The 23,939-nt window shown below is 41.9% G+C and overlaps 2 protein-coding genes and 1 long non-coding RNA gene across 8 annotated transcripts; 1 reads left to right on the top strand and 2 right to left on the bottom strand.

Moving 5' to 3' along the window:
• Positions 1-140: 140 nt before the first annotated feature.
• On the bottom strand, positions 141-3,340 carry rpusd1 (RNA pseudouridine synthase domain containing 1). Of its 4 annotated transcripts, none has more exons than XM_069525613.1 (6): positions 3,251-3,340; positions 2,214-2,437; positions 2,001-2,124; positions 1,787-1,889; positions 1,486-1,587; positions 141-1,206 (listed from the first exon to the last, which is right to left on the bottom strand). In XM_069525613.1, the coding sequence occupies exons 2-6, from the start codon at positions 2,402-2,404 to the stop codon at positions 791-793; spliced, it is 936 nt and encodes a 311-aa protein (XP_069381714.1). In that variant the 5' UTR covers positions 2,405-2,437; positions 3,251-3,340; the 3' UTR covers positions 141-790. The 4 variants fall into 4 exon arrangements, with proteins under 4 accessions (XP_069381714.1, XP_019962083.2, XP_019962082.2 ...); XM_020106524.2 differs by having other exon boundaries at positions 3,247-3,334; XM_020106523.2 differs by having other exon boundaries at positions 3,154-3,293.
• A 2,841-nt stretch (positions 3,341-6,181) lies between these two features.
• On the bottom strand, positions 6,182-22,511 carry arhgdig (Rho GDP dissociation inhibitor (GDI) gamma). The gene is made up of 6 exons (XM_069525611.1): positions 21,797-22,511; positions 15,180-15,353; positions 14,761-14,844; positions 9,609-9,685; positions 8,800-8,863; positions 6,182-8,584 (listed from the first exon to the last, which is right to left on the bottom strand). Exons 1-6 carry the CDS (start codon positions 21,867-21,869, stop codon positions 8,385-8,387), a joined length of 672 nt encoding a protein of 223 aa, XP_069381712.1. The 5' UTR covers positions 21,870-22,511; the 3' UTR covers positions 6,182-8,384.
• LOC138407847 (uncharacterized) lies at positions 9,913-14,846 on the top strand. 3 transcript variants are annotated; one of them, XR_011241170.1, is made up of 4 exons: positions 9,913-11,091; positions 11,411-11,526; positions 12,641-13,074; positions 13,157-14,846. It is a non-coding gene; the product is annotated as an uncharacterized lncRNA (long non-coding RNA). The 3 variants fall into 3 exon arrangements; XR_011241169.1 differs by having other exon boundaries at positions 9,913-11,526; positions 12,906-13,074; XR_011241168.1 differs by having other exon boundaries at positions 9,913-11,526.
• Positions 22,512-23,939: the final 1,428 nt, after the last annotated feature.

The raw sequence follows: 23,939 nt of genomic DNA, 5'->3' as shown, positions 1-23,939 counted from the left end.
GTAACAGTTGTACATTTGGCTTCATGTTCAATGCGTTATCATCAGTCGATTGCACAAACCCCTGATGTTACTTGGAAAAGTCAGATATGACATTGAGACGTCACAGATCCTGTTATTAAATGACAGGAAAGATAGACAAGTTTTTTAATTTCTGGTCAGAGATAGTTTATTAAAATGTCAATGACAAAAAACTTTTTGCAGATTTTTGTTTATTACAGTTTTATTAATGCTCAGTTTGGAGAAATCTGTTCTCTCAACAATGTTTTCTTTATGTTAAACAGTATTTTTAAAAGCTGTAAAACGATAAAACATGACAAAGACCAAGAGATGTGGTTGGAAACTGACACTTAAAAGCCCATTTAACATATAACAGCTTCTACTCTGATTTTCATATCAATGTCTGTGAATCAGAGGCTCCTACCTTTGGCACATTTAAATGATCCTGCTAAATAAATCAAGGAATAGGTTTATTGAAAACTATAAACTATAAACGTAAACTTGAGCAAGGCACTTGTTTGTCAACTAATGCAGAGGAGCTGATCCAATTGGAAACTACAGGTTATGGTAGCAGCTCTCAGTGGTTTGAATTGTTATCGGCAGTTTACAGGCTCACACAAGTCATTTTTCTGACCTACTGTTAATAACTGCTTTGTGAGGGAATTAAGGTCCTGGTCCACAACCACATATGCCATTACAAAGCAACACTGGTGGAGCATACATGTTCAACGTGGCTTTCATAAGTAAAAAGCAAAAATAAATTAAAATAAATAACAATACAAAAGACTCGTTATCAGTCTCCCGCCCATTCACTCAGCCAGTCATGACACTGCCTCCTCTGCTCCTCGCTCTCCTCCTTAGTCCTCTGTTCCTTGCGAAGTTTCTTTCTCCTCTCCTCCTCTTTTCTTGCATGCTCCTTCTTCTCCTCTTTAATCTTCCTGTCTTGCTCCATCCTGCTCTCCAGCAGGGCCTCTACAGTGGCCGTCAGTGTACGCAACGAGCGCTCCGGGAGCCACTTGGGATCCACCGTGGGGAGAAAGGGGTCTCCCGCAGACACGAGCAGGGGCTGAGGTTCCAGGGGAATGTGGAGGAAGTGGGCGTGCAGCATCATGCGGTATGGGGCGTCGTCCGCTCCTGAGCTGTAGGTGAAGTCACCGACGATGGGGTGGCCAATTGCGCTGCAGTGGACCCTTAACTGGTGGGTTCGGCCTGAGGAACAAAGTAGTGTAGCGGAGCCAAACGGGGAAGAAGAGCATTTCATGAAGATGATATCTCAAGATGAATTGATAAATTACTGGTCCTAAATATGAATCTACTGGTTTAAAGAGAAAGATCATACACTGGTTATTTTTACCAATCACTCTCAGAGGGCAGACAACACAATATGCTGAATGAATCAGTGATGGGTTGGTCATCTTTCAGCTCCATTTGATCTACATTCAATGTAATGTTCATCATTTCATCATTTATGTAAGTGATTGCTGTTACCAGTGAGCGGCTGCAGGAGCACCTTGGTCACAGGATCTCCATCGTACAACCCATACTCCAACACTGTCAGCCCTGTTTGGCAAGGCTTGGGGTTTTCACAGCCTGACAAGAGAAGGATAGAGTGAGCATGAGCAGGAAAACTGAAAAAATACATACAAATATATAAATAGTCATGCTGTGCAGTTAGTCACTTGAAGCCTGAATTAGCCACTATTCTATGAATCATTTCCAAATCTTTCAAAATTGTCATGGGGAATAATAAACACAGACACACAGTGCTAACCAGTCCCAATGCATGTACCTTCTGTTCCCTCAATACACATCATATGTGTTTTTCCCTCTGAGGAGTTCTTGCCGATGGAGAAGTCCAGAGTTTGTGTCTGTTCTTCCACACGGCCCCGAATCTAAATAGTAAAAATGTGGAACTAATTTAAACTTAAAACAGAGACACATAAATGAGAAGATAAACTGTTTAAGTGGACAGATGCATGTGTTTCAGTCCTTCTCGTTCATACCAGGGCGAGGTAAGCTTTAGTGACAGTGCGGTCCTTGAAGCAGCGGTAGGCGCGGCCGGCCGCAGCTTTATTGAGGGCAACACAAAGAGCCCCGCTGGTGGAGAAATCCAACTGATGACAGAACCTGGAAGGAAAAGAAGAAAGATGATGAGACCATAATGCTCTATTAGTACAATGTCCGAGGGGTGATTGAGGCAGTAGTGTGACTCTGACCTGAATCCATAGTAGGTGCTTGGGTCTGCCAGCTGAGGGAAGCGGTGCCGAAGTTGAGCCTGCACTGTGTGTTTCTCGTACCACATCTTGCTGTCAATGCGGATGTCCCAGTGCTTGTCGACCACAATGAAGTCATCGCTCTGGTACAGCACTCTCAGGCTGTCCAGACTCGTTGGCTCTGTGGTCATCATGGGCACCGATGGACTGACACAACTCCTGCAGCCCTGTGGAGAGAATGTGGATGACCATGCAGCTATGTATTTAATCGAACTATAAACCTTCTCCTGTAAAAACTTAGATCATTACTGAATCCTGCAATAGCATTTTACCTCACATGAGAAGTATTAACCATAACTTTACTTGAAGTTTCAAAAGTATGTATCAGTGTGAATAACCCATTACATTTTGTGCAGTGTGTTACCAGTTTATTACTATTATTATAGATACTTAGACAGGATCAGGGTTTTTCGCAGGTTTCAATTTCATTAGTATATTTTATATTTACTGTTACTTGCAGAGTAAAGTACAATACTCCCATTTGACATGTAGTAGAGTAGAAGCACACATATGAAATACTACAATATACAGAGAGAGTACCTCAAGCTTTCAGCACAACAAAGAGTAAATAGTATCTATGAATGAAGAGAACATTAGAGAATGACGAACACAACAAACCAGCCACATCCAGACAGGAGTGTTTACACTGGTTTACACTGGTTAAATGTGTGGAACAGGTCTTAGCTGCTCTTGTGTCTGAGTTTGTTTTTTACTTGATAATAATAAAGAAGTGATTTCTGCTCCTCAGAGTGAAGCACAAACACATCAACCTGCTGCTAACTGTCTGGTTAGCCTGTTAGCTCCGCTGGTTTGCTAGCTGCTCTAAGCTAACAACGTCAGAAAACTATATATTCCGCTGGTTATGAATAATCTGGATAATTACCACCAATTAAACAACACGCATATAACGCGTGGTATGTTTCTGACGTAGCGAAAGTTGGCTTGGGTTCACGTGCAAAGACGAATGTAAACAAACCCACGAGGAATCCAGCGGCTGCTCGCTCAGGCTTCTTCTTCTTCTTTGTTTTTTCATGACGGAGGACAAACCAACGTGGAAGATGAACAGCGACACCTACCGTCTGTGTGACCGCACGACGTTTTGTGAGGCAGGTTTATTTGGTGAAAACTTCTGAACCACGAAGAACTGATTTTTAAAAAAACATCAGTTTATAATGTTTTTTTTCAATGGTCAAGAAAAATCAATGAAAAATACTGAAAAAAGATACAGCTCTTCATTAGAGTTGTTGTCTCTGTCACAACTGTGAGACGCTTTAAGTTCCAGAACATTCGTGTTTTCGGATCACCTCATTTTATAATGAATTATTATTTTAATTTTAAAAAAATCAACAAAATATGTATTTTGACAGTAACGCCATGAATAATTGTAATCATCCAGCATACACCAGGATCTAATGGTCATTCCCCCTTGTGGTGTGTCACCTTTCAGATTGGTAAGATCTCGAGTGCAGGAACATAAAGACTCTGCAGAAAAACATCCACCAGTGTACTCTGATCTGTTTGTGGGGAATAAACTGAACAGACCGTGTTGCCCTGCGGCCACATAATAACAAACATGAAAACATACTGTATTTGCAAACTAATTATGGCTATTTGGATTTTCACATGATAGCCCTTTATCACCAGTATGTGCTATTTCTTTACAATCTTGTGATTTGTCAACATCTGCATGTTCAGAGGAATCCTCTCAAATCACTCCTTTACAAATAATAATCATGTTCCGTGCTGTGGATCTGAATTTTCTCTTAACATTTCTCCATGTCATGCTAGATTATTATCAAAGTGCTGATTGTGTGGAACATACTGTGCTGAAACACACAGGTTGAATAAAGAGCAGGGTCCTCAAGTAATCCCTGAACGCAGCCAGGTATCAATGTGTTTTCAGCTAAGAAGATTAAGAAGTATTATATAATTGACATTTCATAAACCAATCTGCCTCTCCTTGTGTATGTGTTTGTGTGTGTGTGTGTCCAAGGTTATTGTTGTGTAATATTTCAGAGCAAATCATCTCTAAAGAGTCGAATGGCAGATTAGCATGTTTACCACACACATGCACGTGGCACTAAGCCGTTTTTCATCACAAACATTTCAGTCAGATGACAGAAGATCAAGAGGAGAGAGACGCAGCTGACAGATATTACAGATAGTTATGACGCTCACTCTCAATAACGAGTGTATATTGTACTTTTCTTCTAACGGGAAATATCATCAAATCTAAGTTTATGTGCGTTTGAGAGAAACAGAGGAAGATTTTTTGTGCTCTCTGAATGAAAACCTAGCTGGATGATGCATTACAGTGGATTTAATTTTGTCCAGGCTGACTCCCTCTTTTTTTGCTCTCTGGATCTTTCCAGGAATTGAAACTCTTGGAGTGGGTCTGGACCGAGACAACCAGAGCACCAGACTGCTTTGGTGTGTTTTCTTCATCTGGATGCAGTGTTTCACAGCAGAGTGAAATAGAAGAAGAACACCTTAACTGATTTAAATTGATGATACTGATTATTCAGGCCTTGCTCCTTGCATGCATTTCTGTGTTTGGTCAATTGCTTAGATTTACAGTTCTCTTGCACTTCACAACGGCATCAGTGCTGTGACCTTTCTGTGCAGCATGCAGAACAAGTCGTTTCTGCAGGCTCGTTGTGAGGAGCCCATCATGACATCAGACTGGGGCCTGCCTCTGCTGCTGGCTCTGCTGGTGCTGGCTCTGCTTTACACCTTCCTCTATCTGCCGGCCACAGCCCAGAGGGCCCTGCTGGAGCAGGCGCTCAGCAGCAACAACACCACCGCCGCAGTACCCACAGCCTCCGAGGCGGACTGACCCACACGTGAGGACAGATGAAAGATGCTGTCGGTCGACGGACAAGCAGACATGGGACTGTGACACAGTCCTGGAGCAAGTGATGTGGAACAACCTGCTCTCAAGTGTGAGTTTTCTCCACCAGTGGCAGAAAATGGTCAAGAAACAGATTGTTTGGGACAGCGACTGTGCTTACATGCAAATATACCCTGATATTAACCTGATTCATAGTCTGAATAAGGGAATCAGATGCTGTTTATGGCAACCATAACAGCATCTGATTCCCTTCACCTAAATCATATAATCGGAATAAGCAACAATCAAATGAAAAAATGTGGAGAATTCTGACCTTAGTCTCATCATGTAGACATTAAGACATCTTAATCACATTATAACATCCTATTGAAGTTTTCACAGCATTTTGACATTGCCATGTACAGCAGTTACTTCTTGTTAATAATGTCAGAATAAGGTCAATATTCCGATTATTCGTGTCTATGTAAATGTGGTCAATAACAACCCTGGCAGAGAAGATAATAAGCATTAGTATGTTCAAAGTATCGGGGGCTGTTTTAACATCATGTCAACAATGTAACAAAACAGACAATAAAAAGATAGATTCCTCTGACTTGTTTTCTGTCCTGTGAGTTCTTCTTTTCTTAATCCTCTTTGTCCATTGAGGAGCATGAGGCATCGATGATCTGCCTCCATCTATAGGCCTGTCCTGGGCTACGTGTGCGGCTTCTCCCCATGTCAGACCCTCTCTTTGAGCTCAGTTTGCCACCATATTGTTTTGGGCCGACCTTTTTTGCGGTTTGGTGTCCATCTTGGGGCGATGATTGGTCTGATATCTGATTTCTAGCATCACACTCTGGCTCTTAGTCGTCATGCAAAGTTCTTTTTAGGCCAGAATGTGGCATATTTTCCTGAGGCATCCATTGTGGAAGAAGTTGAATCTTCGTCATGTCACTTTTCACTATGTGCCAGCATTCTGTGTTACCTACACACTGGGAATTCACAGATATTTTTAGTTGTCATGTCGATGATTGGAACACGGACATTTCCAGAGGACAAATATGTGAAGAAGACACATCACTGGTTGTTTGAATTGCCTTTATTAAAAGATACAGGATGCTCCATTTGACACCAATATTTGACGGGGGGCCACGAGACACAGACTGCTGCTGCTATCTGTGCCTTTAAAATGTCCCATGTAAATACTGAATCTTCAGTATCTGGCAACAAGGGAGCTCTGGATATCGCATCAGCATCTTCTTTTTTTTTTAAATCACATTAAATTTTTACAATTAAGTTGTAAAAAAAAGGAAGAGAGAATCCGGTTACACCATGCAACACCCAACAAGCCAACATTTACAGTTAGTTTCAGATCACAACAGTTTCAAATGGTAGTTCGATGATCAATATGTTCAGCAACAATGATAATATCATATCCAAAGACTTGACACAATAATGATATTTCTTATATTTTAAAGGGGGAATCAGTTCATCCCTTCTCTGTCAGTACGTCACTGTTCTCCAGCTACCATCTTCAAAATGTTTCATTGAAATGTTCAGAGCATATTTTTATTCACATCTTGTGTCCTCGGAACAGGAGAGCGGTTTAGAAATGGCTAAGTTTGTTTATTTTCACTGTGTGAATAGTATCAAATCCTAAAGGACATACATGCATCTCTTTCTACAATATACACAGTTCAGGTTCACTCTTTCCTTGTTCTGCTCTTTCAAAAAGCTCCACAAAGAAAACTGCTGCTTTAAAAGCAAACACAACCCCTAAAAAGGTTTAATCAAATAATGTAAGTGAAGTGAATTCATTTTCTTTTTCATACCAGTGTATGAATGGTTTGGAAAGAAACGTTCTGATCATTTCGTGGGTCATTTTATCAAAGGACTCTAAAATATTCCTTCATATGTTGTATCAAAACTGCAGTTGATGATTTATACTGATTTAAAATATGTGTGTTTGTTGACTGCAATAAAAAGTGAGAATCAGGAAGTTAGAAGTTATTATATTAAATAAGATAAAAGATGACATAACATGGTTGAACCTCTTCCCGTAATCGATGAAAAAACTGATCTATAAAAAAAACCTATGAAATCAAACATATGTAGTAACTAAATAAATACATGAAGAAACACTTACAGTTACATTTCTGACGTCTTTTTTCAAAGTCTTGACACCATATGACAAAACTGAATTGGCCGTTTTGGAACTACAACAATTTGAAGTGGAATATTGAAATTTGTTTGTAGTGGATATTGGAGTTTATGATATCCCCGTCTGACTGACTCAAAGAAAGATCCTAATTAGACCTTAAAGAAACAGTCTGACCTCAGATCAGGTTCATCCACAGCCTCAAGACGACAAAGCTCCTGACTACACCTCATTTTAGGTGCTCAGCTGGGCGTTAATACATTTACTATGGAAACAACGTGAAAATAACAATTACATCAGTTTAAAACTATAGTGACACTTGCGTCAGGCTTGGGTGTAAGATATTGGACCCTTCAACTGAAACAAGTCATTCCAGGACTTAATCCCGAGTTTATTGTTCTTCCCTTTCTGCCTTTACTGATTTTCTTTAATCACCTGCTGCTGTATGAACGTATGGAAACATGCAGGGGCGTTTAAAGGGACTTGGGGGCCCCATCAGAAGTGACCTGCGGGGGCCCTACATAAAACCAAAATGGACCCTCTCGTCAAGAAGCACATGACACATGATACAGTTTTAGTCTCCATCCAAACCTCTGATATTACGAAGCTTTTGGCAGAAAGATAGTGGCAGGAGGCCTCGTGGGGGGGCTTCTGACCACAGTTTCGTGGCAGTCCACTGTACATACTCGTTATTGTATTTAAGGGGGGTTTTGGGGTCCCCCTCTCAGCTCGGGCCCCTGGACATATAACAGGATGAGGAGGGAGGAGACTGAAAGTTAAACTGAAGGGAGACTCCTTCATGTAGATAACTTAGGATGGATGGGTTGAAATGCAGATACAACGCAGGGTTAATGGGGAGAGGAGGTGAGGATTCTCTCCTCGAAATGTCCCAGTTGCTCACAGGTTTCATGAGACCTGCATCAAACAGACAAGGAAGAAAAATTAGAAGAGGAGAACAGGGAGGAGAAGGAGGAAGAGGAGGGGGAGGGGGAGGGGGAGGCAGAGGTAGAGCCTCCTGTTTTGGGCGGTGTAAAGAAGAGAGGGAGGTGAAGAATAGGAGTGAGAGAAGGGAAGAGAGCAGCATCCTCCTTCTCGCTCTCTCTCCCTTTCCTTCTCTCTCTCCTCTCTATTCGTTCCAGTCCTTTAGGATGTTGAGGTTCCACTCCCAGGACAAGAAGACGTTCTTGTCGTCGTCGATGAAGTGGGATTTGATCTGATACTGGCCACGTGACATCAGACCTTTGGGGGCTTCATCAGCCGGGCTTAGATACTCGTACTCCCCCGGCTTTGGGCCGTAACTTCCCACCATGTACGACACCTTGTCCACTGCAGGTAGATACAAAAATGTAATTCTTAGAGGTCTGTCGAATAGAGGCCCACATTTCAGAAAATAACTTCAACTTCACTCACAATAATTTTAGGTATAAATTAAGATATTTAAGTTTTTAAAACATAACTTTGTACAATGATTGATGTTCATTTGTCGCCTTGTCAGTGTTGGGATCATTTTGTGTTTTGGTCTTTCATCTTTATGAATTTACCTTTGATTCCTTTTCTGGAGGTCACATGATGGTACCTCAAGCCAGCAACTATTTCTCGGTTCACCTGTAGACAGACACACAGTTTCATTAAGTCTATGCTAAGAGTCTCATGAGCTCAGGAAGGTTTGTGTGTTTGTCAGTGGGAGGAAAGTGGAACATGAAGGGTAAACACGCTTCATGTGGAACGAGAGATCAAGTCAGTTTGTTACGAACATCACTACGCATGATAATATACACACAAAGCACATTTCTTTATTTGTGGATAAAATGTAAATGTGTGTGTGTATGATTTTATAAAATTCCTTAAATAATCATGAAGTGTATCAATTGTCTATGAAACACAATGGTTAGGCAGTGAAGGTGTTTGTCCAGCAGGAGTCCTCAGAGCACAGCACAGTCACTCTCTCAGCTGTTTGTTTATTCTCTGCACATCTAACTTCAACCTTCAGGACCAGGACTCGTGAAAATGAGACAGGAAAAGTCAGGAGATAACCAGAGTTACTCCTCTGACTCAGTAATGTAATGAATTCATAATTTTAGAGAAAATAATGCATCGTCAAACATGAGAAACTGACTTACTGAAATTAAACGACATATTGCTTGATGAGCACTAACCTTTACTGGCACGCTACAATGGAACAGCACTGAAAAGGCTCATTAAATATGATAATGTTCCTGTTTGATATTGTGGTTTGATCGAACAGCACACAGAGCCTTACTCATCATGGTCTCTCTTTGTTTATACACTTTAATCCACGTTTTAATGCACATCCTTGATATAGCTCTGTGACCTCATCCATCCATCTCACCTTAAAGTGAATCTTTAGTCTGTACTTCGCTCCCTCCTGAACAGAGAAGCTCTTCTCCTTCAGAGAGTTCAGGTCTCCTGCAAACACACACAAGTACAACAGTGAAACATCACACATGGACAACATGACACTGATGACATCACCTTTTACATTATCGCTGCAGACATGTGCTGGAAAATTACTCATCATACGACACTGCGACTATATTTCAATAAGATAAGAGCACCAATAAAAACAGAGATTGCTTCCGGAGGAACTGATGAATATTCATCTTCAAATATTTTGAGTCTTTGAAAAGGTGAGTTTCTATTTTTATTTGATATTTTCAGCAGTTTGAAATAATTGCTCTTGTTTTTCTCCAAACCTTCAACCTCATCAAATTTAGATACCATAACAACCTTCAAATAAATATAAGATAACAAGCAGCATCAGACACAATTTTAAAAAGATATAAAACAGAATAGATGAAAAAAAAAGATAATGAATGCCAGAAATAAACAAACAAAAATAAAAACTAGAATCTGCCAGCCTCAGCAGTTTCAATTTACATACACATTTTTTCCAGAATCTTAATGTGAAATTTTTGACTTTGATCCATTCACAACAAAGTAAGGTCACAGATACCTTTGACCTTTGACTGCTGAAATCTATTCAGTTCATCTTTGAGTAAAACATTTTACGTAAAAATAAAAGGCTGACATGAGATATCATGTTTAAGTGTGACCATGATCTTTGATCTTTGACCTCCAAACTCTAATCAGGTGATCTGTGAGTCCAAGTCAACGTTTGTACCAAATTTGAAGAAATTCCCTGGGAGCGTTGAGGTATACTTTGAGTTATCGTGTTTACTGGGGCGGACAGATATTTTGTCACCAGTGAGGAGGCATTAAAAATGTACACACGCAAAGTGGAATTTGCCCCTGGAGAGAAATTACGATTCACGTGACAAATCTGATAAGAATGTGCAAACACGTGCTACAGTGTCAGTTCAGTTAAATTTAATGCAGCAGCAGCTGTACTGCGAAACAAAAAATACACTTGAACCTGGGGATGAGAAGCATTTTCCTCCTGCTTTCAGTTCTGTAAGATGAACGGTCAACTTGAAGGTCTGATCCTTTCTGTCATAATACTGGTGATTTAGTGTTACTGCTAAAACCAGCTCTGCAAAGTAACACTGCTGCTGCCGTGCTGTGGGGTTGAATGGGTTCATACTGAGGGGAAGAAGCATCCCGAGCCATTGTAAAAAAATAAAACCCAACACACACCAATCAGAAATGCATCCACCACCTAATCGCATTATATCTCAATTTAAACTCAACCATCCGTCCTGAGTGCTTCCTAATGGACATGGAGAGAGAGGACAGATGAGATGAGGACAAGATAGAGGGTTGGACACATACAGACATCAGTGGAGGGGATGAGGAAGGAGACAGGAAGAGAAAGGAAGTGACCTACAGATAATATTCACAAACACACACACTGAGTGAGTGAATGAGTGCAGTACTCAGTTTGGTGTCACAGGTTTGATTCCCACTGGTGTAACCCATATTAAAAAAGAAACATAAATATTCTTTATATGGGATATGGCACGAAAAGCCTCCAACAAAGCATAAAGGCTCCATCACTTCTACTGTATACAACTGTCCTAATGTTCCGAACTGAAAATAAAATATATTTCCCTTGTGATTTGACGTATATGTCATGCAGCTAATAAAGCTGTTCCTCCACAGTTGACTTTAGGAGATTTTATTTCACTGCTCTGTATCTCTGTCTTATTTCTGTCAATCCATCTGCCTCCACAGATCCTCACCTCTCCCCCCTCTGATTCCCCTCCTCCCTCCTCCTCTCCTGAGACGAGACAGAGAGGAGAGGAAAAGATGCCGGCCTCCTCCTGGGAGCATCTGACTGAGAAAAATAGGTCAGTGTGGAGAGCTGTCTACCTATTCTCCTCTCACACACACACGCACACACACATGCACGCACACACACACACACACACACATACATACACACAAGTTTCCATTGACTTACCTTCACTTAATCTAGGCTTAACATTAGTGTTAAACTCAATTTAAAACATGTTTTCACTTGAAAATGTATGATTTACATTATGGAGACATAAGTCCCCATTATATGACTGCGTGAACACACACACACACACACACACACAAACACACACACACACACAAACACACACACACACACACACACACACACACACACACACACACACACACACACACACACATACATTTCTATGTGAAGTTCACACAGAGGAAATTCAAGCTGAACGTCCATTCACTCCTTTCATTACACAAATTTTACAAGTGATACATCCTTACAGAGGCTGTGTGTTACCGACACACACCATTGTGTGATACTCGACACACAACACAGAATGCTGAGGTAAATATTAGTGAGTGCTCAGTGTGACTGGGTAAATGTGCAGCACTATGTGGCACGCTCAGCAAAACAACCCAGGCTCCATGAAAGTTTAACAAAGCCGATGTGCTTGCATCTTGTGCAGAGGAGCATTGAGAAGTCATATTCAAGGATATTGCGTTGTGTGGTGTGATCAGGCAGCAGGGCACAAAATACACAGCACAGTTTATCACACAGCATATATCATAGTGCAGGTGCGGTTGTGTTTAACATTACAGCGTAGACATATTGTTGTGTAGTGCGTCATTAACTGAGACAAATATGAGTTTGGATGTTATGGTCATTTCAGAGTGAAACAGGACAGAGGTGGTACTGGACTCCTTTGTCATCATAAAAGTTTGATTTCCCCGCATAGAAATCACAGTTTACAGCACATGTTCCGTAGTAAAATGTTACAATCCTCTTGAAATTTGATGTGTAACGTAGCCTTCAACCCAAACTAGGTCACAGCTCCTGCACGGCTGACCGACCACATTGAATTTCTATCTCTGGTCGTCTTATTGCCGTATCCAGTGAGACACAGAAATATATCACAAGTTGTTTTTTCTGCTGCCAGCTCAGTCTGATGAAAATCGTTTTTCATATTTCAGTGCATAAACATTCAGGCCATTGATCTAAACACGAGCAGCGGCGAGAGCTGAAATGACTGTCGGCTCTTGTGGAAGATTAATCTGAAAGCATTTCAGTGGGCCTGCATTCACATGGAGTTAAAGAAGGTTGGGATGTAATGAATGATATCTAAGGCGGAATCTAAGTGATGGATTAAAGCAAGAATCCTATAAACAGACTGAGTGAATCATATTATTTCAAAGATATTTATGTTTATTCTCTTTCTTTAATATCTCAATTTCAAAGTCAGCGGATAATTTGTAGTGAATCATCTTCACTGAAGGATCATTATCCTGTTTAACTGTCTGCGTCCCGAACAGTCACCAGCTGACTTCTTCACGTGTGAAAGTCAAGAAAATGTGACAACCTCATTTTCCAGGCGTTTCCCAGAGTTCAAGTCTGAAAGCAGCTTCAGGTAATAAATCTCAAAGACTTCTCGAGCCCTGCAGACGGATGAACATGTTCCCAGATCTTTGTGATGGTTTCTGTCATTTTAGGTTGTTAGTTCAAGAGCTCTCAGCAGATCGTGACCACGCAGCTGTCCTTAGACCCAGAGGTTTGATGTGCGGCAGACAGATCACATCAGATTCAGCTCTGAGAAGTTCAGGCAGAGACACTGACCCAAATAACATCTGAGGTGAAAGCTGATAGGACAACAAGCATCTCCTTTCTCTTCTTCACTTCACAGAGTGTAGAGCAGCTATGGTGCAGCTTCTCTCTGTCCACACACACACACACACACACACACACACACACACACAAACACACACACAGCAGTAAATGCCCGTCATCAATTAGGGCACCATGCAGCACTGGTAACAGCCTATAGTGTATAATGAGATCTCTAATGCATTCAGCCACGGACAGAAAGTCCATTTCACATGGAGCCTGGTGCCGGCTCGGCTATCTGTGTGTAACATGATACACCAGCAGAAAAAGATTATTACACTGCTGCTTACGCTATAGATTTATGATGGGAGACGATTTTCTCTTGCAGCATGAAGCTATTTCTCATTTTCTTTCTAATTCCACTGCATGAACAGCATAATTCAAGTCAATTATTATTCGACCTGCGTGTCCCCCCTTGTTTCTGCATGGGTTTTACTTCCAGCTTCCTCCCACAGTCCACAGACACGCAGATCAGATTAATCGGACACAACTGTGAACAAGTGTTAACATGAGCCTGAATGGTCTTTATGCCTCTGCATTATGTTTTTATGGTTGTCTGTGGGAATTTCTTCAAATTTGGTACAAATATTAACTTGGAGTCAAAGATGAAGTGATTCGGTTTTGGTGGCCAAAGGTCAAAGGTCAAGGTTTTCCATCTGCCTCTCATTCGCTCTGTAACTGACGCCAAAGCTAAAAAAAACCAAAACATGGAAGATCTCCCATCACACGATGAAACGTGCTCATTAAAAGGCAGTGAAGTACTTTGCACATCTCTCTGTGTTTGAGATGGAGAAAATGGTAAAGTACAAAGTCAGTATTGCCTAGCAACCAGGTGGCCTTTCTTTTTAGTCTTTGCAGTCTGTGATTGGGAGTTTTTGAGTGTGAATCAAAGCAGCGTCTGGATGCAGTGTAATGAGGAACACATGCACGCACACACACACACACACACACAGACTTTATCCTCAACTTTGTCCTCTGTGACATAATTTCTTGCAGCCACCTGATTACAATGCGCTGCGGATGCACACATAACCCTACACCTCACTCTCCTCCCCTGCCTGTCGCCTTCGCCTGCACCCGGGGGAAAATGTCAATACTGCCCACTAAGCAAACATTTAGCTGTGTCTCCTCTCTCAAGCGTGGACACACCCACTGCAGTCTTTCTGCACGCCAACTGCAGCACAGTGGAGTGGGATGCCTTGCTCCAGAGCATATCAGTAACATGAGGGCAGAGCAGCATCACACCACATCCACTAGAGCTCAGGGTTTGGTTGGAGAGGGAAAGCCAGACAGAGAAGCAATAAACAAGAGACCAACAGTCAATGAGTACTCAGGAGTATTACTACATAAATACATGAATAATAAAAGTTATATCATCACATTTTTATGAATCCTGCCTGCTACAGTCGCTGTTGGTGAATGTGCTGCGTACCTGTCAGGTCCATGGTGATGGGTCCAGGAGCATGGTCACATAACAGGGTCATCCTGGTCATACAGACATTTGGCCCAGAGACGTCTGGAGAGAAGAAAAACCCAAATGTGGTTGTAACAGATTTCAGATTCACATGTTTCTCACTGTGTTGCATGATCCTGAGATGTAGATGAGGTGGTGTTGAGTTACAGTCGTGAGGGAGTCAGAGCTATTCTACTGATATCAGATGCCATGACCACTGCTGGACTGGAGATGCTGAGGCAAGCAGGTGGCAGTGTGTGTGTGTGTGTGTGTGTGTGTGTGTGTGTGTGTGTGTGTGTGTGATTGTTCAAAGGAACTACGCACTAAGTAGTTATATTGAGTTAATGTTGTTATTAAAGATGCTGGTGAATCACACACACACACACACACACACGTACCTCCTGTCAGGGGTCCCATCCCCAGCAGGGTCTGCTTGTACTTGACCAGACTCTCGTCGTCCTTGTCCAGGTCCTGAATCTCCTGCAGAGTCTTCTGAGCCGGAGGATTGTAGTTGAGGTTTCTCTCGTCCTCTTCCTCCTCGATGGGTAAATCCTTCTTGTCAGCCACCAGACCTTCCAGAGAGACGGAGAAGGAGGAGAAGACCGTCAACATTTTCCAGACCAGTGTTTTTATTTGAAGGTATATATATATATATATATATATATATATGATACAAATGCTTCATTGGACACAGCTCCCTTCTTCCTCCTTCACAACATGTGGACTTTGTTGCAGATCCCAGTGTCCAGTGAATGACGTTGGAGTGTTTGTGTGTTCCAGCCCTTCTAATAAACACAGGAAGAACCCACTGTCTTCTACTGTCACTACTTTTACTACTATCTCCTGTTACTCTGGAATTTTTCCTACCACCCTTAAAATTTATGATATTACATTTTTTTAAACCTTTGTTAAAATTATTATAAATATTATTATTCATTTAAACCTAAATCCGTTTTTTCTTATTAATTATTTCAACCTTTTCTGTCTGAACTCCAACAACACATACAAATACAAGACTTTATAAACTACACACATAATAAAGTTGTAGTGATGTGCTGACTGATGCTGGAGTTAAAATCACAAATCCGCAATGCATACCTAAAGACTACAGGAAACACACACACACACACACACACACACACACACACACACACACACACGCTTTGTTGCAGGCTTCTATTTACCGTGCAGTAACAGCCTCATGTAATAGCCTCTGGTTTTGTTTTCATTCTTCATAATGAGACAGCTCGATGCCCATCAGCGCAGAGGTGTGTGTGTGGGGGTAATTGGATGACACAGAGAGAACACAAACACACATACACACTCAAACGTATACACACAAACATACCTACCAAAAGCATAAAGACGCAAGCAGTCACAGTGTGTTCGATTCTGTAAACATGAGTGAAAATCAAATATGTTAACGAGGGGAATGAATGGCCCCAATGCATGACCCCCCCCCCCCCCCCCCCCCACACACACACACACGTACCCATGCCCTCTTCAGTGTGTTTATCACGGCACCCCACCCAGTCAGGGCCAAACACGACTGCCTTCGCCTGTCACCATGGCAACCCTTTCAACTCCCCTTGCAGTGACATCACCTTCGCTGTTAATCTGTTTTATACGACTGGATATTCACAGCGGAGCATTTACTTTCACTTGCAGCAGGAGAGACTCATGTAATATCAGTTTTAGTGCAGTTACTCACACACAGACACACACACACACACACAAAAACACAAACACAAACACACACACACACACAAATCTATATTCAACAGGAAGTTTTCCTTCTTGCTGGTTTTTATCCCTTGGTTGTAGTTTTTAATTGTTTTTAATAATATATATAATATCTTTTTACTGCAGGAATGTTTTCTCATTTTTGAGATAAGGCCCTCAACAACATGTAGTGTATGGTGATATTTAAGTGTCAAACCTGAGATCTTCCAGGTTTGACACTTAAATATCACCAACTTGTGACAACTTGCAACCAACTTTTTGTTTTTTTATTTATATATTAAATATTCATATATGTATATAGCTTAATAACTGTCGAGTTAGAAGTCTCATGTCAAGGTGAGTTTTAAACTCTCTCAAGCATTTCCTCATCTCAATAAGCAATGCCACACACCTCTTAACTTTCTTGCTGCCATTAAGTAAAAAAACACAATACATATTTCAAAAATTGTAATTCTGATAATTAAATCTACATATTACATTACTGACAACCACTGTTTCCAAGCAAAGCAGCCTGAAAGATATCTAGTGCTGATTTCTCCCTCTCCTTCCTACACACAAACATTAAACATTGTAGTATGTCAAAAATGAAGAATGTGATTTCATAAATGATTCAACCTAATGCATTTACATATCAAACTCTATAGTCCACCCCCACAGGAGCGTGCACATGCCTGCACACCGACACACACACACAATGTAAAGATGTTCCTGAGCTGCTATTAACACTGGTTTCCTCCCTCACATCTCTGAGCGGCTCTCTGATCTCCAGACTGCTGACCTGTCACGCTAACTGCATCAATTACCATTTATTTTATAAGGCAGGGTTCGGTGCACAGAGAGACGCTATCTTGTACAACAGAGTATTTGAGTATGGATTTCTTTTAAAGTTGTAGCGGCAAGCGCAGCAAAAAACTCTTCTTTGTTTCCAGGGAGCTTAATTAGTATGAACATGAGGTACAGTGACCTAGTAACAATTTATCTGCTCTGAGGAACAATTACTTTTTTCTGTTGATGAGAAAAAGAAGGGGAAATCAAAGTTGCCATTTATGTGTGATATTTATTAGCATGGAAGATTTTCAGCTCTTTTCAGTGGCAGAATCTTGAACAGTCGCTGAATTAAGACTGAACATGCAGGGATGAAACCTTCCATGTTGTTTCTACCATTAGAAACAAGCTAACAGTGGCTGAGAGCCAGTAGTGGAGGTCCATGTAAGTGCATGTGTGTGTCTGATCTTGTGCGTGAACATATGTGTGTGTGTGTGTGTGTGTGTGTGTGTGTGTGTGGTCTTCCAACTGCTGCAGTCCCCATCTGCGATGTGTATTAACTGGTGGATTTTCTTTGACGGTCATAAAAACCGCCTCATTACCCCAGTAGATTCTCCAACCATCTCCTGCATCATTACACACAGGCCTGCGGTAAAATAAATCAGCACTTTGAATTTATTTATTTACATTTTAAAGATTTTACAAGTGAGCAGGGGCATGTGTGCAACTGGGAAAGACACTTGTCACCTCTAAAAGGAACTTCCTGTGTTAAAATATGTATTACTGATGTGGATTCGGAGGCGTCTCGGGGTGCCGTGCAAGTTGAAAAACCTAATAATCAAGTAACTCGGGATTCATTTATCTTCATCATTGCTTTTGCTCCATTAAATACACAGTGATTTATCTTCTTTGTCTGTTTAAACACCACTTCACTGCCACGTTTTGAAGCTGTAGCCAAATTAAAACTGCCTTGAGGATCGGCAGCATGTGGAGATGTATGTTCCACAAGATGCACGCTCAACGCTCATCTGCTGACATTTACAGCTAAACCCACACGTTAAGTGAAAATCAACACTGCCGTCTGTTTGGCAGGGGAGCTGTGGCTTCAGGGGAGGACGGATAAGAGGGGGTAGGACGAGGACGTGAGACAGAAGAGTTTATGTTGTTGACTCACACCTTTCACTAACGTCTATATAAGATGTAATCGATGGACTTTTGATTAACAGCCGGCCTTTTGTTTCTTTTATGCCTTCTTGCTGAAACAGATGATAAAATTGAAACTACCTCTCACATCCTCGTGACAAATATGAATTTTCTTTTAATATCTGAGTTATGTGTCAGACTATCACAGGTAACTTCCTGCCGTCTCTGCTGGTTACCTGGCGACTGCAATGGTCCCACCATAGTCCCACCAAGGTTTTAGTCAGCTTTTAGTTAAGCTCATCAGCTGTTCCCACCAGTTTCACTATACTGTGATGAGCAAAGTAGTTTATGGCTGAAGCTTTATATTTCACAGACAGATATTAGATGGGTATAGATATTATCATCATGTCCTCTGGTAAAAAAAAAGGAAATAAGCATATTACACAAACTATTCGATCTTGGTGTTTATTTACGAAAGCTGTTTAAAATAATGCATCATAAAAGGGGAGTTATCTCACAAACTATTGTGTTTCATTTCATCTGGACTTGAAACTTATCAAAGTGAAGCTGCTCTCCAATTCTGTCTCAGCGATTCTTCCTCGTAATCACTTCCTGTCTGCCTCTTCGTTCCTTCACCCACATATTGTTCACTCTGTCAGGAAAACACTCTCTCACAATGTGTGTGTATGTGATTTAAGCCATGATTTGCTGTACTTTCTATAGTCCTCTGAGGCCGGCTGTCACTGCTGTGTTCTTTAATCCTGTAACAAGACCTCTGGGATACTGAAACACACACACACACACACACACACACACACACACACACACACACACACACACACACACACACACACACACACACAGGGCTGCACAGCTATGCTTATCAGGACTTTTCATTGACTTCCATTCATTGTGATGAATGATGAAGCAGTGATACCAGCGGCTGAGTCCGGTGATATCACCTCATGCTCATCACTGACACTGCAGCTTCTGTTTATATTTAGCTTCTTCTACAGACCCGATACACAAAACATCTGATATGCTTTGACTGGTATCGTTACAGTCGTCAATACTGTAAGTTCATCAGACGATAGCTGATGGACTCCGAGGTTGCACTCTTCTGTTTGATGGCGCTATTCAAATAAAGTTTATTAATATTATTATTACTTTCGAAACCTTTTCAATGGTTTATCACAAAGTAAAAAACTACGTTAACAGGAAAACTATGGAAATTCAATGTGTCAGATTTGTGATTACAACTTGTAGCTGCTGTTATATAGTTCTACCTTTGCCCAGCCTGTTTACTATCACTGGTTTTAACTCTGTACTACTAAAGAGCAACTTAACGTCTCCATAGAAGTCCATACAAATTCATCGTGGATCCACACATCACCACCCTGCTGCCTCCAAGCCTCGCCGCCTTGAAGGTGACTTTGCCCGAAAGCTCAGGGGCAAAGTGTCCCAGGGTACAAACATAGATTTTTCACAGACGTTGGGGCACTAATAGCATTAATGCTAACTAATGAGAGTGAATCAGCCTTAATAACAAAGAGTTTTTGTGCATGTAAATGAGTGTATCAGTGTGTGTTGGTTAGTGGTAAGTTTGCACACACACACACACACACGCAGCCTGGATGAGACAGCAGATTGTCTAATTGACTGACTTGATTGGTCTCGTATTTGTCGGCTCAACCTCACTTGTCGTCACTTGGGAAAGAGAAGAGAAGGGGTGATCTGACAAACGGACACATGCAGGGTCACGTTAATTTAATCCGACAGTGGGAGCAAGGATAGAGGGAGGTTAAGATAAAAGTGAGGAGAAGAGAAGGAGGAGGCGACTGAGTGACCGTCGATTGGAAATGAAAGAACGATAGAGAAGGTAGAAGGGAGGAGATGGATGAGGATGGAAACAGGTGAAATGAGGATAGGGAGAGAAAAGAGAAAGATTTCAATTAGCCTATTTCAACGCTGGCTGCTCGTGCTGGTGTTTGCTGATTGACAGCTCATGAGGAGTGTTCTTCCACATGGGCCTCACCCTCTGAGCCTAACACACACACACACACACACATACACATGGTGCACTCTTTGTTGTCGATCACAATATTTCCCTTTGTTTCCTTTTATTTAACCTCTTTCTTCTCCTCTCCCTCATCGTTCACCTCCTTTCTTCTTTTCCTCCTCAGCCTCCCACTTTCTCCAAACCTCTTAAGCTCCGTGCCCCTTCCTTCGCTCCTTCGCTTTATCATTTTGTTCGCTACTCTTGCCACTTATCCTCCACTCAGTCACCTCCCACGTTCCTATCTCAAAATCTCCTCCTCCTCGTTTATAAAAATTAAATCCAAGTCAAGAGTTTTCGAAAAGATTTGATGCGTCATATCCACAAAGAACTGCCATGAAATGTCTCACATGCAGTTTTTTAAATGATGAATTTGATTTCTGCAGAGACATAAACTGGTGTGATTGTAGAGATGATTTTTTCAGAATGGAATCGAGACAGTGGGTCAGAAATATTTCGGAAAACATTGATTATTGTTGCATGTAAATCACAGCAGCAACACAAGGCTCTATGTTTCATGAATCTATTAAAAACTGCAGGTGGAAATTCTTTGAGGTAAAGATCATGGACTCATGGATTTCTTAGATCTCACATATGACACTTTCAAGGCATTCACTGGAAGAGGATCTCTTGTTTTCCTTAGTATCTTCTCCATCTCTCTGTGTTTCCACGTCTCTACTGTCAAATAACACTTCCGTCATTTTCTCTTTTTGCATCCATCTCCCTCCGTCTTTTTTTTCACACAGACTTGTGAGGGGAAACCCCACCATCTGTAAGTGTTCAGCAATACTGCAGTGTAGTGAGCACACACACACACACACAGAGAGAGAGAGAGTGAGAGAGAAAGCTGACCGACATTGCAAATATATTACTGTTGTAAATACAAAAGCAGAAAATACTGTTAGAAGTAACAGCAGGCGTTGGTGACACCCTCTGACTCCTGCATAAGCTGTGTCATCACACTAACACACACACACACACACACACTTTTCTGTTTATTTATGAATCTATATGTGAGCAGAAACATAATTAGAAAAGCAACACACAAACTCACGCACAAACTCACATATGCACATATATATAAACACACACACACACACACAGAAGATAGTTTAGCATGTGATCAATAGCTATTGATCAGCAGCCTTTGGTGTGTCTTGCCTGCGCTTCATGTTAGACATAAAAATGTCCACACCCACCAGGATAAAGACATATGACACACACACACACACACACACACACACAGAGATGAACACCCTTTAAACACACTCACACACACACACCCATGATTTACATATATCACCTCACCTCTGTAGCACATAGTTAGCCACAGCAGCTCCAGCACCTGACCCCCAAACTCACACACATCCAATCCCAGCATGGTGCCTCTCAGTGGGGCTGCGCTCTGTGCGACAGACGGCAGAGGATGAACCAGAGGGACCAGGGAACCTCCACAGGTAGCAGGCAACAAAGTGTCAGAGCCGGGCTGAATCAAATATTAGAGCATCCACAAAAAAGTCTCAGAGCGGAAAGAAACGGGGTCAGACGAGCATTCCCCACCCCAGAGGCAAGAAAAAAATGTGGTTGGAGGGGTTGAGGGGGTATGAGGAGAAGGAGTGGTGTGTGAGAGAGAGAGAGAGAGAGAGAGAGAGAGAGAGAGAGAGAGAGAGAGGGAGAGGGAGAGACAGTGGTGGAGACGCAGGGAGGGGATCCTTGGGTGTGGATGAGATGAGGATTTGTGTGAGGCAGAGAGAGAGAGGATGGATGGATGGAGGGAGGGAGGGAGGGTGAGGAGAAGGGAGCAGACAGTAGCCGGCTTCCTGCACTTCCTCGTCTTCTTCTTCTCTTTCTGTTGAGTACAGCTCAATGATGAGGGAAAATAATGCAAAGGCTGAAACGCTTTTTCTGAATGCAGGAGGGGATTCTGGGAGCTGACGGTGGACGGCAGACGCTGGTGTGGCAGCAGCAGCGTGTGTGTATGTGTGTGTATGTGTGTGTGTGTGTGTGTGGTTCTCAGATGCTGGCTATCGATTCGCAGACGAGCAATGAACCCCTCTCCACCCACCACCACCACCACCAGCCTGCATCCCTCCCTCCCCCCCTCCTCCTCATGTCATCAGCCCAGAGACTGCAATGAGCTCATCCTTTACCCCCCCCTCTCTCTGCTCCCCTCCCTCATTCACTCTTCCTTGCCTCCCCTCCCCACCTCTCTCTCTCTCTCTCTCTCTTGCTCTCTACACCTCATTCCCTCTCACGCATCCGCCTCCCAACTATTTCATGCTTTTATTTCCCTTTTTCATTTTTCATCACTTCAGCACAAATCCTCACATGGTGTCCACTCTCTCCCTCCACCCATTCATCACCGTGTCACGCCATCCCTCTCTCCATATCCCTGTTTATCTTATTTCCAGCCCTCCCCACCTCTTTTTCTTCTTCTTTATTTCCCTCTTTCTTGTACTGACCACACCCTGTCAGCAGCATGGTTAAATCGTGACTCTCACTCTCGTCCCTTTTCCCCCTTTCCATCATCAATATGTCTTTTTTTCCCACTGTTCCTTTTCTAGCTTTGGTCTCCTCTGATGTCCCTGGTTTACAATGAGAGGCTGTCGTACTGTAGAATACAAAAGGGGCTGCATCTCCCACTTGACACACAGACACACACACACACACAGACACACACACACACACACACACACACACACCTCGTTAAACTGTCATTCAGAGGTTGTTCAGCTGTCATAGGATGTTATGGGAGACAACTTCTCTCTGTCTCTCACTCTCTCAAGAGTGAAATTCTCTCCGTCAAACCTTTGTATGATGATATTCTACAGCCACAAATATACCATAAATAAATATACTATATAATATTTAAAAATCAAAACAAGCAAGTAGACAATCCTCCAAAAATTCACCCAGATGTGTTTACATCATTGCTTTGTCCACACAAAATTTTACAAAACAAACTTTTTCCTCATGTCTGTGCCGCTCGTCCACACGCAAACAGAGTGGAAGTCACTAAAACTGAGATTTTTAGAAAGGCTTTCAAAAGTGCAGGCTTTTTTTTTTTTAACTCTGGTGTCTGTGTATCTGTGTGTGGATGTAAAATGGAGCATCGGGGAAATGATGACACCATGTTGTTTGTGTACATCATAGCACAAAGGTTTTGCATCAGGCGATGAAGTAAAAATGATGCGCTACTATTGTTTTGGCTTGTGGGTAATTATATCCTCAAAGCATGCTCACACTGTTCTCTGGTATTTTACAAATCGGTGTAGTGCCATATTGCCGGCTAAACTCCAGTAGTAGCTATGTCCTCGGCCTCTCTGTGGTTTTCTGTCTCTTGTTACCAGTGAATCAGCAAACGCTTTGTCTCTTTGTTTCCCGGTTCTTCATTCTAGCCAACAATCTGCCTCCGCCTGATCACCATCCAACCTCAAGTTATAAAATAAAA

Source organism: Paralichthys olivaceus, chromosome 5, assembly GCF_024713975.1.
Source record: "Paralichthys olivaceus isolate ysfri-2021 chromosome 5, ASM2471397v2, whole genome shotgun sequence".
In the NCBI taxonomy this organism is placed as follows: domain Eukaryota; kingdom Metazoa; phylum Chordata; class Actinopteri; order Pleuronectiformes; family Paralichthyidae; genus Paralichthys; species Paralichthys olivaceus.
Note: the sequence above shows the minus strand (reverse complement) of the source record. Positions and strands in the feature narration are given on the sequence as shown.